The following is a 16,402-nucleotide window of genomic DNA, read 5'->3' as shown; positions in this document are numbered from 1 at the left end:
TCTATAGAGAGTGAACTTTTAAATGAAAAAAATTCAAATAGAAAACAAATATTCTCAGATTATGTCATCTGTATGAAACATGCATACAGGCGCATACTGCGGAGATGACGAGTCAGTGTTGCCGACTTCATCTCTTAAACCGAAAACAGAAAGCACTAGTGTAACAATAAATTATTAAAACGTTAATGCAGTGTACTTGCTGTTTTTCCATAACACATTCATAATTATTATAATTGCCGGTGCACTGTGGCAAGCCTTTTTTGTGTGGGCTTGAGCGCTTATTAGGCTATGTAATGTAGTCTGGGAAGTCGTGGCCTAATGGTTAGAGAGTAGGACTCATAACCCAAAAGTTGCGGGTTCGAGTCTCGTACAGGCAGCGATTGAAGGTGGGGGGAGTGCATGTACAGCGCTCTCTCCCACCTTCAATACCACGACTGAGGTGCCCTTGAGCAAGGCACCGAACCCCCAACTGCTCCCCGGGCGCTGCAGCAAAAAAATGGCTGCTCACTGCTCCGGGTGTGTGTTCACGGTGTGTGTTCACTGCTGTGTGTGTGCACTTTGGATGGGATAAATGCAGAGCACTAATTCCGAGTATGAGTCACCATACTTGGCCACATGTCACGTCACTTTTTTCACTTTCATGTAGGCAATTAAAGGCTCATTATTATGATTTGTATGGTTTATTAATAAAAGTGCGACTAATAGTCGACTAATGCTTAAAATGAACAACTACTAGTCGACCAGAAAAATCTTTAGTCGAGGGCACGGCAGCCCTAATGCATATTGACTAATTGTTTATGAGAAGCATACATATAAGAGGCTGACAATTAGCTGAATATATAGCCTACTTGTTTAATTAGCCTGCATTTTTTAAATCTTTATTTGAATGTGGCAATTGACATTTTTATTTTAAAACCTTTATTTGAATATGGCAACATAATATTGTGCTCTACAATATTCCTATGAATAAATCTCTGACAGAGATTATCAGCCAATCACTGTGTGCATAGTCAGTAAGTATGCTGACATCATCCATAGCAACAAGGTCAACCCCGACAAATCCATTCGGAGTTATATAAAAAAATTTTCCTGGCTATTCCAAGCTCTATCATCGCAGTCAGTGGGTGTTGCAGTGCTTCAGTCCAAAAGAAGTGAAATAAAAAGTGCCCATCCATAAAAAAAAGTGTCTCACACGGCTACGGGGCGTGAACAAAGGCCTCCTGTAGCGAATCGATGCTTTTTTGGAAGAAAAATATCCATATTCAAAACGTAATAATCACTTTAATCTAGCTTGCGCCAACAGTTGTACACGGAAGCAGTTCCAGGCAGATGACGTATGAGGTGATTATTACGTTTTGAATATGGATATTTTTCTTACAAAAACGCATCGATTCGCTACAGGAGGCCTTTGTTCAACCCCGGAGCCAAGTGAGACACTTTTTTTTATGGATGGGTGCTTTTTATTTCACTTTCCCGCTGACTGCAATGATAGAGCTTGGAATAGCCAGGACAATTTTTAATATAACTCCGACTGGATTCGTCTGAAAGAAGAAAGTCATATACACCTAGGATGCCTCGGGGGTGAGTAAAACAGTCTAATTTTCATTTTTGGGTGAACTAACCATTTAAAACTTCTGTCTATTCCTTAGTAAAACTTTGTCTCAGCAGCTTTGTGAATAGGTTTTAAGAGAAATCTCTTAGCTAAAAACTTGTACTGCTATTTAGGAGAACTCTTAGTGGTAAGATAAAATGTTTTGTAAATACGGGCCCAGGTGTTTGTTCTCATAATTACACGGCATCTACATTGCAAGTGTGTAGCACAGCAATCCAAGAACACTCTCATTATAACCAACAAAGCTTGTTCATCATTGCACGCTTATTGTGCGTGCTATAGACGGCTTCACTGATTATAATGTGCGTGTTCTAGTTTTATCGTGTCACTAGCAGTGTAGACGGGGAGTAACTGAGCTGACAGGACTGTGTTTAGTATAACATACGACTGCTGGCTAAACCTCTCCCTACTGAAATGTGCTTCGCTCTGTTATGCCAGACTCCTGCAGCGCACGAGTAGTTGAAGGCAGTGGACGAGGACTTGAGTGCAGGCCAGATTTGACAAAGCAATGGGTCATCATCCGCAAACACTCCCAGCATGGGCCGCCATCTGTTTATGGGAGAGGACAGAACATGGATTCATACAGTTTGATAGTCTATACTACAGATTAGAGGTTGTTCAATCATATCACATTTCCAGTTTAAATTGGGAATAAATAGTGCAATGATTCTATTTTAGTTGAATAAATATGTGAGACTGTTGTGATATCCTATGAAGGAGGCTACTACAACAAATGTTTTATTTTTGCAGGTTTTATAATGATAAAGTACCAACCAATCTAAGCTATATATATATATATATATATATATATATATATATAATTATCAAGTAATCGTTCTCTAGTGTACATTTCCGTTATGTTAGAGTAATTATGGAATATGAGAACATGGGGTTCCTATGGTGTTGAAGTTGAGAAAACACTGTAGCATCCTTTAAATATCAATATTTTAGGACTGAATTTAAAATGTAAAATGTCTGAGTGGATGCATTGTGTATATCATTTGGTCACATTAACAACTATTTTGACATTATTTTTGAAATTAGCATTTAATCTTCCTCCTTTATACTAATTATTTATAATGTATAATTATAAAATAGATTTTCTTTAAATACAAATTAGAATGAGATTCTATATTTACTCCTAATTAGTTCCTCTTTTGTAAGTCACTTTGGATAAAAGTGTGTGCTAAATACATAAATGTAAATGTAAAATGTGAATGTAAGTTTGCATACATATAAAGGTGTAGGAGAAAGTTAAAATTGAACAGTAATAAAAATAAAAAAATCTCTAGTTATGATGTCTTATAAATTTAGAACTTTTAATAGAACATTAATGAACTGCATTGTTTTTTTTGTTTTTTTCTAATTACATAAAATTCTGATTGACAAGTGGTTAATCTTTAAAAATGTGTAGTGGTGTCATTGCAATAATATAGTTATTTCAATAATTGCATTGTAAGTGGCAATTGTCAATGTCAAACATAGCCTATGTAGTTTTACTGCTACTGACATGCATTTTATCGTAACTGTTAATCACCGTTTCCTTACACCACACACAAATGCTTCTCAAACATCATAATATTTTTTAAAGTCCCCTATGGTAAATGCCAAGTGGAAGAAACCTGTACTACGAGGAGTAGTCTCAAATTCAGTCAGTGTCACATTCACTAATTTGGTTATGAAAGATGTCTGGTGATTTTGGCAAGCTGCAAGTTGTGAATTTCTGAGCTTCACACATGGATGAATCATTAGTGATTGTGTTAAAGTTCATTAATGAACAGAAATGTGTGCCTTTGAGGTTTCAATCCTAATGGAATATACATATATTTTTTAATTTGTTTAAAAAAATTGAAATATACCTATAATATTACATGTAATATAGTCTATGCTATGTTCTTCAGTCACATGAGAAGCCAACTGTAAAAAAATGAGATATTTTATTTGTCATATATTTATGCATGTACACCAGCTAAATAAAATGCATATCTATGATTCCATCGCAATTTCGGTGAACAAATAGACAGCATTCCTTCCCAAGATGCCACCTGCAGTGTGTGTCATGACGGAACATAACAGAACATAGCACGTATTTGGGGAGAGTTAAATGTTTGTCTTTACTGAAATACTTAGAAACATAAAAAACAGCAAAGAACAAATGTATCACTTTTAAAAGAAAAAAAAATGTATTGGGGGTGAAAAAAACGTCACTTCCCTTCGGTTTCTTCTCGGCAACATTCCTGGGTGCTTTCGGCACACTGGTGTACTTTAGTCATGTTTTAAGGGTTTTTTTCTCTCTTATTTAGTGGTTCATCTACAATAGTCACTTTCTGATCAATGTTTTTTGGAAGTGATGTGGGAATAGGGAACTCTCCGCAGTGTTGCTTAAACACAGCACATTAAAAGTACATAGAACAAACATTTGGGCACCGAGTTTTATATACATTAGATCTCATGTATTCTGTAAAGGCATCCATTTCTTTTAATTCGTCTTTAGCATTACAACTTATTCTCAACCATGCGGGGCAACATCGTAACCCCCTATTCATCGTCTTTTGCCTGTCCACGTAGGCTACTGCAGGTATTTTGTGTCATTGTCTAGAGCAAACTGATGGACGAGAGTATGAACTAGGACAAAGCCAGAGACAACCAGAACAAGGGGAGAAAGAGAACGGCCAATACTTGAACGGTGGATCCATGAGCCTTTAGACAATACTGGTCTGATTTGGGCTTTTTGGAGCACTTTTTTTTCTTTCTGTTTGGTGCTGTAGAAGGTTCCAGATTGTCCATCAGATCTGGTTTGATTTTGTCCAAGGTCTGGTCGAGGTTGTTGGACATGGTTCCCAAAGGACCGTCATTGAGACTCTGCTTATTATGAGTGTCGTTTTTTGTTCGCTCCACCTCCCGAAACTTGGTCTTGGAGATGTTCTCCTTCTCTTTCAGGGGATTGTTGGTGATCTGTCGGCTGTTGTAGGATGAAGGATCCGGGAGGGACTTACTGGAGATAATGGAGGATTTGTCATTATCCGAAAGACAGCACCTGGGAATGCTTTCGACAAGAGGATCGTCGAGCGAGAGGAACTTTCCAGAGCGTGCCTTGGTGTTGAAGATACTGGTTTGAACCTGTGACGGGGAGTCCACGCATCCCTCCAAATCATCGCTTTTCAGTCGCTTAAGGTCCTTTCCGGTTAGAGAGGTCGGAAGGTGGCACTCCAGCTCAGAGCTGGACCCTTTGAAGCGCTTGAACCAGTCCCACAGCAGCCTGGCTCGACAGTCACAAATCCATTGGTTTCCATTGAGCCTCAGGTACTGGAGGGACACCAGCGGGTTCATGGCCTCTCCTGTCAACATCGTGAGGTTGTTGAAAAAGAGAAACAAGGTGGTCAGCTTGCCAAGGTCATTGAAAGCCTGCTGTTGCACGTGTATGACGCGGTTCTGGTGCAGGAGCAAGCGGTCAAGGTTGATGAGACCTCGCAGCATGTGATCGGTCACAACCTTGATCTTGTTGTTATGTATGAATAGGTAGGTGAGGTTGGCCAGGTCCAGGAAAGTGTCGTCGTGCAGCGCCAGAAGGTTATTATCCTGCAGGTAGAGATACTGAAGCGAGAAGAGTCCTCGGAAAACTCCCACCGGGAGCTCGGACAGCCCGCACCTGTGCAGGTGAAGGGTATGCAGCTTGGTCAGACCCCGAAACGCAGTGGGACTGATGATGCGAAGGTTGCTGTTGTCGCCTATGTCTAATTCTTCCAGCCTTTCCAACCCGTAAAAAGCCCCCGCCTCAATATGGCTGATGTTATTCGAGTACATCCACAGGACGGTGAGGTTATGCACTGAACTAAAGCTGGTCGATCGGACCACTGTCAGTTTGTTGCTCTGGAGGAATATTCGCTGGCTTCGGACGGGGATCTCGGTGGGAATGGAAAACAGACCCTGCTGTTGACAGGCCACGGTTGGCCTCGGCTCGCTGTAGCACACACACTTTGCTGGGCAGCCATTCATCACTGGCACCAGGTTAAACCATAACACCAGGCAGAGGAGGTGACCACCTGTCGAGAAGAGACAAAAAGCCAAGGGGTCAGTTCAAGGCCAAGACATCAGCTACTTCATTTGGCAGGAGACATGATTTCATGTTTGCTGTTAAATCTGTTGATCTGCTGAACAATTTTACATGAGCTGGAAAAAGGGGAATGTTTAACTGTGATCATGTAACATATTTTTTTAAATACTTCTAATCAGCAAGGATGCATTAAATTGCTCAAAAGTGACATTTACGACATTTAAAGTAATTTACGAAGTTAGACCGTTAAACTGTTTATTTGAATTAGATTTCTAATTCAAATAAACAGTTTAACTGTCTAACTATCTATTTACCAAAGACAAAGAATACTGAAAAATAATAGGCCTACATCAGTTTCCACAAAAACTATTAAGCAGCACAACTGTTTTCAACATTGATAATAAGAAATTATTAGCATATATCTACATATATTTGATTTCTGTATTATAGATATACTATATACATACACATTTCTGAAGGATCAAATGACAATATGACCCCTGAACACTGGAGTAATGGCTGCTGAAAATTCAGCTGTCATCACAGGAATAAATTACATTTTAAAGAAAATTGTAATAATATTTCACAATATTAATGTTTTTTTTTTTATATAATAAATAAATGCAGCCTTGATAAGCACAAGCGACGTCTTTCAAAAACATTAACAAATCTTCAACTTTTCAAGTTGCTTTGGAATGATACATATCACAAAAAAATTAAAAAAATGTATTTACAAATCAATTTAAATAAAAATGTCTTAAAGCTACATTTATAATGTGTATCTAACATTAATATGGGTTAAACAAACTGTATGTAGAAATGTTATAATAGAAGCGGAATAATAAAAAGTAAATATGTCCATATATTTTCATAATTAGCTTTGCCTTTAGTGACAACATAAAATGCATTTTTTCTTTCGACAATATAAATTGCATTTTTATTAATAAATAAAAATTCAGAGTTTAACTACATTCATTACAGTACATTTAATAATCAACACTTTATAATATCAAACATCTATTACAATACTTTTAATATATAGCCTATCTGGGGAAAAAAGATGCACATTTTAAAGGAAAGAAATTATACAGTAAATCTCTCCAGGAAATTACTTCACCTTTAAAAAATAAAAATTTTAATGTAATATAAGCCATTTCAAATGAGTTGAAAACAGCATGTATTTAATTCAGACACCGCAACCAAATGTCCTCTTCTATACGTTAAACAGCTCTAAAATGCCTGCTTGCATGTGAGCGCACGACCTATCTGTACTTGTGCCTGCATGTATGAATGCTACCAGCAGAAATTTGTGCCGCGGGATCCATTCCCATCCATCAGCCAACGCAAGCGAGAAAAGCCAGTCAATTGAGAGGACCGATAGATGAAACACTGGAGGGAGCCTTGAACGAAATTAGCTAGTGCTAATAGCAACGATGGAGCTAATCACATTCCTGCATGGTGTAAGGGTTGACATTTAGTCTGTCCAGAGGAAGATAAGTGTGCTGTGGGTGTTCGATGCGTGGTTGGGTGAGATGGGGCCAGGGGAAGGACTTAGGTCTTTGAGTCTCATGGGAGTATAGCGAGTGTGAACATACTTGAAGTGGTTCTGGTGTGTTACAGATAAGATGGCCTCCTCTCATCTCTAATCTGAAGCCCAGTGGTGTGTGTGGGTGTGTGTGTGTGTGTGTGTGGATGGATGTGGCACAGATGTGTATGAGAGTGGGTTTATCCACGGGAGGCACTCAGATAAGCGATGCTGGTTTTATTCATTCATTCTTGAGGCCAGCCATTATGTAGACCAGATGATAAATCACGACCATCAATGAGAATTCTATCATACATCACTGAGAGATTGATTCAGAGAAATATTCATCTCTGGACAATTTGAGCTTCACATGTCAACAGTCCTCAGCATATGATTCTTCTGAAGCCTTCTGAGAATATCAACTAGAAAGATATATAGATAGACATACAGAGAGAGAGAGAGAGAGAGAGAGAGAGATGATGAACCAATGATAGATAGATAGATAGATAGATAGATAGATAGATAGATAGTGAGGGGGACAGAAATGCCAAATGTAATAATAATAATAATAATTGTCTATGTATGTGTGTCTAATTGACAAAAAACATTCTTGTCTTTTAATTGGTTAAGAAATAAAACCTGCTGGACAATAACCAATAATTTGTAATCTATAATATATTTGATATATATTTTCCTAATGACAATTTTATGAATATGTTTGGTTTATATACTACAAACACTTTTCCATTTTTATCACAGAATAAGGCAGAAAATATATTTTATAGCTTCTGTACTGTAATAAATGCTATGTCGGTTAGCACTGTATCATTCATATACTTTATTACCTGGAGAAGACTTGAAAAACACACATAAACCATATATTGTCGCAATCGTTGATTGTCTTCATGTTTCATCAATTATGGTTTATGCTTGTTATTCAGCTTAGCTGCAGTGATAACTGGATGCCTTTGTCCATATTAAGGATTTCCTGGCATGTCAAAAGTTATTACTACTTCTCTGAGTCTGTTTTGGACTTTCAGCACGAGAGCGCTCTCCGGCTTCGAGTATGAATGAAACACACACTGCAGGATATGAATAATACGTATCCAAAATGATGTGACTATCTTGTCTCTTTTAATTTAAATCTAGGTTTATTCACACTGGCCCTTGAAAACGCCTACATGAACACATTTGCCAAAATAAAGCCTGTCTGTCTGTCTTTCTTTCTATCATTCTATCTAGATGATGGACTGACAATAGCTCTATTTTGTGACCATTCACCAACTGTTTCATCAACCGTCACGTTTACATAATCAGACCAATGTGTGAGATTTTCACGTACACATACAGAAGGCAGAGGAGCCTGTGGACGCTCCTGCGCGGCTCCCTGAATTCTTCTCCGTCCCTCAATCTTGCAGCTTGTTAAATGGAGCTTGCTTGAGGCTTGACAGCATCCCTGTGTTACACTTTCCCTCAAATATCCTCCCTCTCCCTCTCCCGCTCCTGTCATCTTCCACCAGTGAGCTGTCAGCCTTCCTCTCTGTCTTTCTGCTTCACAGCGCTTTTCTTTCACCCTCTCCGATGATAAAAATATTCAATTTCTGCGCTTTGAAACGTTAGGCTTCATGAATCCACCAGACCTCCTGTTTTATCTTCTAGTCATTAGCGGACTATCCCCACCCACACAATGCACGGCGGAGACCCGCTTTCAAAGCTCCCTTTTTTTTCATCTGTAGCCGACCGTTCTAATCTTGGGGTTCCTCGGTGTCTTTCATCTGTTTAGTGCTGAGTAAAGCTACTCAAAATGTCATACACCATCCTCCAATTATTTCAGTGCATTGTCTCGTCCCCTGGACAGTCACATAGCCATGTCCTTTATTGCCGGGCGCCCTTCACTGTAAAGGCCATTTGGCAGACACAGACTACATATGAGCACTCAATGTTTTTCTACCTCGTCTCCATCAGTATGCCGGTCATGCCTCTCCTTTCTCTAATCCCAGTAAGGAGCCCCGCTTTGCCTTTTTATATTTCTGTTTTTCTCCTTTTCTGTCAAGGGGATGCCAGTATCCTGTCATGCCATCGAAACAACAGCCCATTTCATAACAAGTTATTGCATTGCAGCCACAATCTATATAGTGGCATTCTCAAAATGTTTACCGACCTATTAGTTTTGCATTACCTCTGGTATTTTTCTAAACTCAAGAGAATCACTCATAATAGTGGCGGCACTCCAGTCGACCACTTACTCATTTTGCAGAGAAGCCAAGCTGCATTCTAAAATGACGAGCTTATTAGCAGAGCACCGTTCAACGTGCTGAGGAACACCCTCTTGCAAACCTGACAAGCCGAACTGTGTTTTCAGCTTTGCATAAAATGCACTGATTGCTGCTTGTCTCTCCACTTGTGTGAAAAGCTCTCATCCTGATATAAAAGACGCCACGGGAGAGCGAAGAAACCATTGATAAATAGGGAGGCGAAATCAAGGATACTTCTCCGCTGTCTAATTTAATTACTTGTATGGAAAACAAAAGGAGACAGAATACTGAACAAGGACTTGAGATAATTGTGCACAGAGAGAGAGAGAGAGCGAGAGAGGCAGCGGGGACGAGTGGAAATCCCGGACTTAACACATTTGCATATGTCTCCAGCATATGGAGAGCATGTAAACGACATTTACACCATTTTTATCTCAACCGTACAAGTGGGTTTGACAAGTAATAGCAGCCACTGTCGTGAGACCAACAGGGTGTTTTGGACATGGAGTGGATGGATTTAAACAAACTACTAACTCCAAATTGTAAACTTTAACGCAATGTAGCTTGCCCTGCACAAAGTTATTATATTTAACTAAAAATACCAAAAAAACATATATATATATATATATATATATATATATTAGGGTTGGTAATTTAACGCGTTAATTAATTAATTACGGTGAAAAATAACGTAATTTTTGAACGAATCAAATGAATGAATAAATGACTCTGACTTAATCATTAAGACATTTACCACCAGTTTATTAGCTTATTTAGTTTATTATTTAGAGTATCATTTCATTAAAGAAATAATTTAATATTTCCATAGTAATAATAATAAAAGTAATCAAATAAATTATTAAAGGTATAGTTCACCCAACCAAAAATGACAATTGTGTCATCATTTGCTCACCCTCATGGTCCAAAAGAGTATATGTAATAAATTTGATCAAACAAAATATTTCTTGCTTGAGCTTCTTTTTGTAATGTCTGTTTGATGCTTTACACAACAATGACTTTAAATGATCTTTTGGGAGCAATTTCTCAGCCAAATTTGATGAGCGATTAATTTGCGATTAATTAGATTTAAAAATTGTATCGCACTAGACAACATATTGAACCTGATGAGTTTTTAATCGTGTTTGGTGTTTCAAGACATGAGCTTTGTCTGTCCAAGTCTCAACAACGATTTCTTTCCTACGGACTTTTAACGGCCAAAAAGCTTATTTTAACCTTCTGGAAAAATAAACTGCCACCTCCTTTCCAGCTGTGGCTTGACGAACTCACAAATACACTACATTTGGAGCATATACGGCTCTGTCTAAGGAATAAGAGACTACAGTTTTCTAAAACTTGGGAACCCTTTATAAGGTATTTAGGGGAAGAAGGCAAAGGAGACTTGGAAGAGAGGGATGTTGACTTAAATTGAGTTGGATCTAAGATCCATTCCAAACCTGGCGTTTTTTTTTTTTTTAGTATTCCTCCCTATGTGGTGCGTATAAGGCAGACAGAGGGTGGGTGGTTGGGTGGGTAGGTGAATGGTCGGGCGGGTGGGTGTAGAATTGTCTTGTTTTGTTTTAGGACTTTCTGTATAGTATGTTAGAAAATATGTGCATATGTCTGCATGTACAGTGTATACTTAGATTGCATGTGCATGTATAGGATTGTTATGTTTATTGTGTATGCAGGTGTATGTATAAATATGTATATATAGATAATAACTGCAGAAAGAATTATAACTTGGTTAGATCTTTGTTTGCATAAGGAAAATTCAGAGGCACTTCTGATTTGAATTCTGTTAAGCTTATCTGTACTCTTTATATTTCCCCAATAAAAAATAAATAAAAATGAATCGCTTCCCAGCCCTTACCAGCCCAAAACTGGCATAGACCCATACATTGGACCCGTACGATAATTATTTTCCTAATCGATATTTTTTTGTCTTGTTTTTCATTAAAACAATCCTTAAAACAAGATAATTTTGCTTCAGTACTGTACATACTAATTATTAATTATACGTACTAGCTGTAATTTTGGATTTTTAATAATTGTACGATTTTTCTTTAGCGAATTGTTTTGTTTTGAGATGGTTTTGTTTTGATTTAAGCTTAAACCTAACTAAAAATTCATGCATAAAAAGAAAACACCAGTGGTAAGGAAAATAAACTGATTTCAAGACACATTCTCTGAAAACAAGTATTATGTCTTAGGCAGTTTTGCTTCTTATGCATCTTTATGGATGTTTTAATACATTTAAATGCAAAACAAGAAAAAAAAAATACTGCAGTGCAATAGAACATGTGACTTGTGGGTGGGCAAGCATTCACCCAGAACACCCTAGCAACGCCATGACAACCACCCTACATAAAAATGCAGCTGCCCTAGGACCGCATTGACAACCAGCTGCCCTAGGACTGCATTGACAGGTTTTGCGGGCATTTGAGTTGCCGCCAATTCATTCCCCGTCAGCGCCATTTTCTGCATTACATGAATACATAGCATTATTCATTTCCGTATAGTTGACATTAATTAGACTCATTACCTCTGAACAAACAAATGAGCGACAGTGCCAACATCTTAATCAGGGAGCTAAATATAAAAATAAATTCACCACATTTCAAGCTTCTTTAGCACCCACTGGTTCCGCTTCGTTGTGAGCTTTCTGAAGGCCAATTAACCGCAGAATTAAAGTACCAATTGATATCAAGTGCCAAGTTTAGATGTAGAGAGAAGGAGAAAAAAATAGTGATCGAGACTTCATCCATTTTTGTTAACTGAAATTAAATGAAACATTTTTGTTAAGTGAAATGACCAATTTTAGAGATTTGAGTGAATACCTGGATATAGATTTTATTACTTTTACTAATTAAAAATAGCAATACAGTTCAAATAACTTATTTTAAAAATTGATGCTACTTTCAATTGTAATGTTGAAAAGATCAAAGAACAAGACTTGAAGAAAGAGGTCCACTTATAAGGTTAATCAAAATTTTGTGACAAAAATGCAGCTACCCAATGAAAAGCATAATTTTGCATAATTTTCAACTTAAACTGTATTTTTGTCATCTTTAACCTTGATTTCTAGAAAAATCTTGAATATCTTTCTTACCCCTTTTATTTTTTAGTTTTGTCAACAAAAAAAAAAACTAAATTTAGTGAGGTTTACATGTTTATTTGCAAATTTCAAATGGGGTAAGAAAAAAAATTATATTATTATAAACCAGTAAATATGTGTTGTTTAGACATTTTTACTGAGATAACAAGCCAAAAAAAAAATAATAATAAAAATGAATTAAGAACTTTGCATGGCTAAATGCGACTACATAAGTCATAGACATTAAACGTCATCACGCCGAACAGGTAAACTCAACTTAATTTGTGAAGATTATCATGATGAACAAAATGTGTAAGAATCATAAACTTTGTTTGTCAGAGAGCTTATTTTCTACAGTAATCCAAAATCCAATGGAAAAATCATATTGGGTTTTTGTCAAGGGAACCAGGGTAATGCAAAGTTCATGGTTGGCCTAAAAAAGATTACATGTGACATGATGACAAAACAAACTGTTCAGATCAGATACAGAGCTTTAAGCAACACACACAGCCAGAAGCAGCACTGGTGGGATGAACTGTTCAGAAATAACAGTACCTATCCAGTGTTCTCCTCACTGTGACTGGATGGAGCAAGTTTCTAAACACCCGGTAGGTATTATTGACCTGTAAACACAAACGGTCATGAGTTTAAACGGATCCGCCTCTAATTCCTCTACATCTGATCATGAGCAGCAGCAGCAGTGTTGGTGTAGATGTAGGTGTTGTAGCTGATGGCAGGCTCTTCTCTCTCAGCTCCTCTCAATAACTTTGTTAATTGCTACTTTTTTCCCCCTTGCGGCAAAATCTGTAATATAATTTCACCTCCTTTGTCTGCTTTCCCCTTTTCTTATTTGACTTTGTTTTGAATTAATTTGGACTCTTTTCTGATCCTGTTGTGACCTGTCTGAGCGACTATCACAAGAGTCATAGCACTTATTAGTCTGGTGTAAGAAAGCCACAGAGGTTAAGAAGGAAAATTTTTGCAGGCAGTTTGAATGTGTTTTTTTTTTTTGAGTAATATAAAAAAAGCTTAAAAGACAGATGCTTCAAGCTCATATGACTGCTTTTCCCATGAAACAAAGATGTAAAAAGCATGATCACTGGTTCTCAAGTGCAATTTTACTTGATTAATTAAAAACAAAAAGTGCACATTAGGTTGGGATTTGAGCCCAGATCGCCTTTCACACTAAATATATGCCATTATTCAAAAGTTTGGGGCCTTAAAAAGATCTTACAAATCTTAAAAAATATATTTTTAAATATTTTTAAAGTCTGTAATTCTGATCAAAAATACAGTAAAAACAGTAATATTTTGAAATATTATTACAATTTAATATAACTGCTTTATATACTGTATTAAAATGTGATTTATTCATGTGAAGCAATGCTGAATTTTCAGCATAATCTTCAGTGTCACATGATCTTTCAGAAATTATTCTAATATGCTGATTTGCTGCTCAAGAAACGTTTCTTATTATCAATATTAAAAAAAAGGAGTTTTAATATTTTGCCTTATATTTTTGTGGAAACCTTGAAACATTTCTTAGTATTCGTTGATGAATAGAAAGTTCAAAACAACAGCATTTATTTAAATATATATATTTGTTTTTTTCATAAATGTCTGGCAATTTTATTAAATTTAATGCCTCTTTACTTAATAAAAAAGTATTAATTTCTTTAGAAAAAAAAAAAAAACATCTCAGGGCACCAAGTAAGCCAGAAAAAAATAAAATAAAAAAATAAATAATGTCCCTAAACATCTAGACATACTGTCTAAACATGAAGACATTCAATATATTTAACACACATCCTCTGGACATAAAAGATTAGGACACCAGAAAAAGATAAAGGGCAGAGGAGCGGGACATTTAGAAGAGATATTGGGTGAGAGTAAAGAGGCAACAGGAAAGGTGACAGAGATGAAAGGTGTTGGGACAGAAACGTGAAGATGGATGCTCAAGGAGAACAGATGTCCGAGCGTTCTGCAGTAACATTGAGCATGCGCTGTGGAATGCAGATGATTTTATTGATGCTGGAGCAAAGCGAAGCAGATCAGGACTTATTTGTGTCTGCCGTCTGCACCACATGCTCTAAGTTTGCCAGATGGTTCATGAATAACAGAGAATCGAGCAGGTTGCGTAAAAAATAAATAAAGAATCGCACACAGACACTTTGGTTTACTATTGAAGCCAGAAACATACTGTGCAAGTTCGCAAATGCAAACATAAATGCTTGGCCAACACATTCCCATTATACAAAAGTAAAAATACTTTTTTCTAAAAGCAGCTTGAGTTTCACAATTTGAGTTGAATTACTGAAATAAATGAACTTTTCCACGACATTCTAATTTATTGAGATGCACCTGTATAAGTAAGCCATTTTAGGTTGATTTTCCTTATCTCCAGATTTAATACACAAATATTTACTATGGAAGACCATAATTATTTTTTAAATTAAGTTTGGGGTCAGTAAGATTTCATGTTTTTGAAAGAAGTCTCTTATGCTCACCAAGGCTGCATTTATTTGTTTAAAAATACAGTAAAATCAATAATATTATGAAATATTAGTACAATTTAAAATAACCATTTTCTATTTGAATATAATTTAAAATCTAATTTATTCATGTGATGCAAAGCTGCATTTTCAGCATCATTACTCCAATCTTCAGTGTCACATGATCCTTCAGAAATCATCATATTATGCTGTTTTGCTGCTCAAGAAACATTTATTAGCCTATTATTATTATTATCAATCTTAAAAAAAGTTGTGTGGCTTATATACTTGTGGAAACCTTGATTTGTCTAGGATTCTTGAATAGAAAGTTCAAAAGAACAGCATTTATTTGAAATAGACATATTTGGTAACATTATACAGTAATTGTCTCTACTGTCACTTTTGATCAATTTAATGTGTCCTTGCTAAATATAAGTATTAATTTCTATAGCATTATGACACATTAAAGAACCAACAGTCATGAATTTGAGCTCAGTAGCTAGAAACATTTGTTTTTCATTCCAGACTGTACATTGTGTTTCAGAGCTGAGACTGCTTTATTTTAATGATGGATTTTCAATGAAGGCAGAGTGAGTGAGTGAGTGAGTGAGTGAGTGAGTGGGCGGGCAAGCGAGCGAGTGAGTGAGTGAGTGAGTGAGTGAGTGAGTGAGTGAGGTTTCAGTTCCATAACACTTGACCCAATCTGATTAGTATATCAAACATATTAATAGTCTGAATATATATGATAACACTTTCCAGCTCTCTCTCCCTTTCTCATCCTCCCACCCATGCCATGCACTTCTCTTGCTAACTATTATGATTCCCCATCCCATTTCTCACAAGCCCACATGCTCCACCTGGATTATAAGCCAAAATAAACACAAACACAACTATAATCATATTATATTCATAACTGTTCCCGAAGCTTCATCTACACTCAGTATAGTCATAACTAATAGTTTTAATACTCAGAGGCTAGTATTGTGCCTAAGAGAGCCTATATTACATACAATCTGCATCTCTGCAGAATCAGAGCCATAAACCATTAATAGCTCCTTGCTACTGCTAGCAGTGTTGTTTTACTATTATTATTGTATTATAGTTTTTAGTCATATTTTGAATTAGCTTTTGAATGAATTCAAAGCTTTTGTTTATACTTTATTTTCATTTTAATTGTAGTTAAGTTTTAGTACTTTTGTTATGTGCTTTTATCATTTTATTTGTTATTAGTTATTTAGGTTTAATTTATTTTTTATTTCAGTTTTATTTCAATTTTAGTTTTAGTTTTAATAAATTTTATTTCCAGTAATTGTAGTGCTTCAACTTAAACTAAATGTTGCTTTGGCAACTAACTGAAACAAGTTTTTAAT

At 36.4% G+C, this 16,402-nt stretch overlaps 1 protein-coding gene across 1 annotated transcript in view; it reads right to left on the bottom strand.

Moving 5' to 3' along the window:
* Nucleotides 1-3,569: 3,569 nt before the first annotated feature.
* Nucleotides 3,570-16,402, bottom strand: part of LOC107667279 (reticulon-4 receptor-like) — a 112,862-nt gene continuing 100,029 nt past the window's right edge. The window contains exon 2 of the mRNA XM_016458915.1: nucleotides 3,570-5,655. Coding sequence (XP_016314401.1) covers nucleotides 4,238-5,655 — 1,418 coding nt within the window. The 3' untranslated portion in view covers nucleotides 3,570-4,237. The remainder of the gene's footprint in view (nucleotides 5,656-16,402) is intronic.

This window comes from Sinocyclocheilus anshuiensis, unplaced genomic scaffold, assembly GCF_001515605.1.
Source record: "Sinocyclocheilus anshuiensis isolate Anshui unplaced genomic scaffold, SAMN03320099.WGS_v1.1 scaffold373, whole genome shotgun sequence".
NCBI lineage: Eukaryota > Metazoa > Chordata > Actinopteri > Cypriniformes > Cyprinidae > Sinocyclocheilus > Sinocyclocheilus anshuiensis.
Note: the sequence above shows the minus strand (reverse complement) of the source record. Positions and strands in the feature narration are given on the sequence as shown.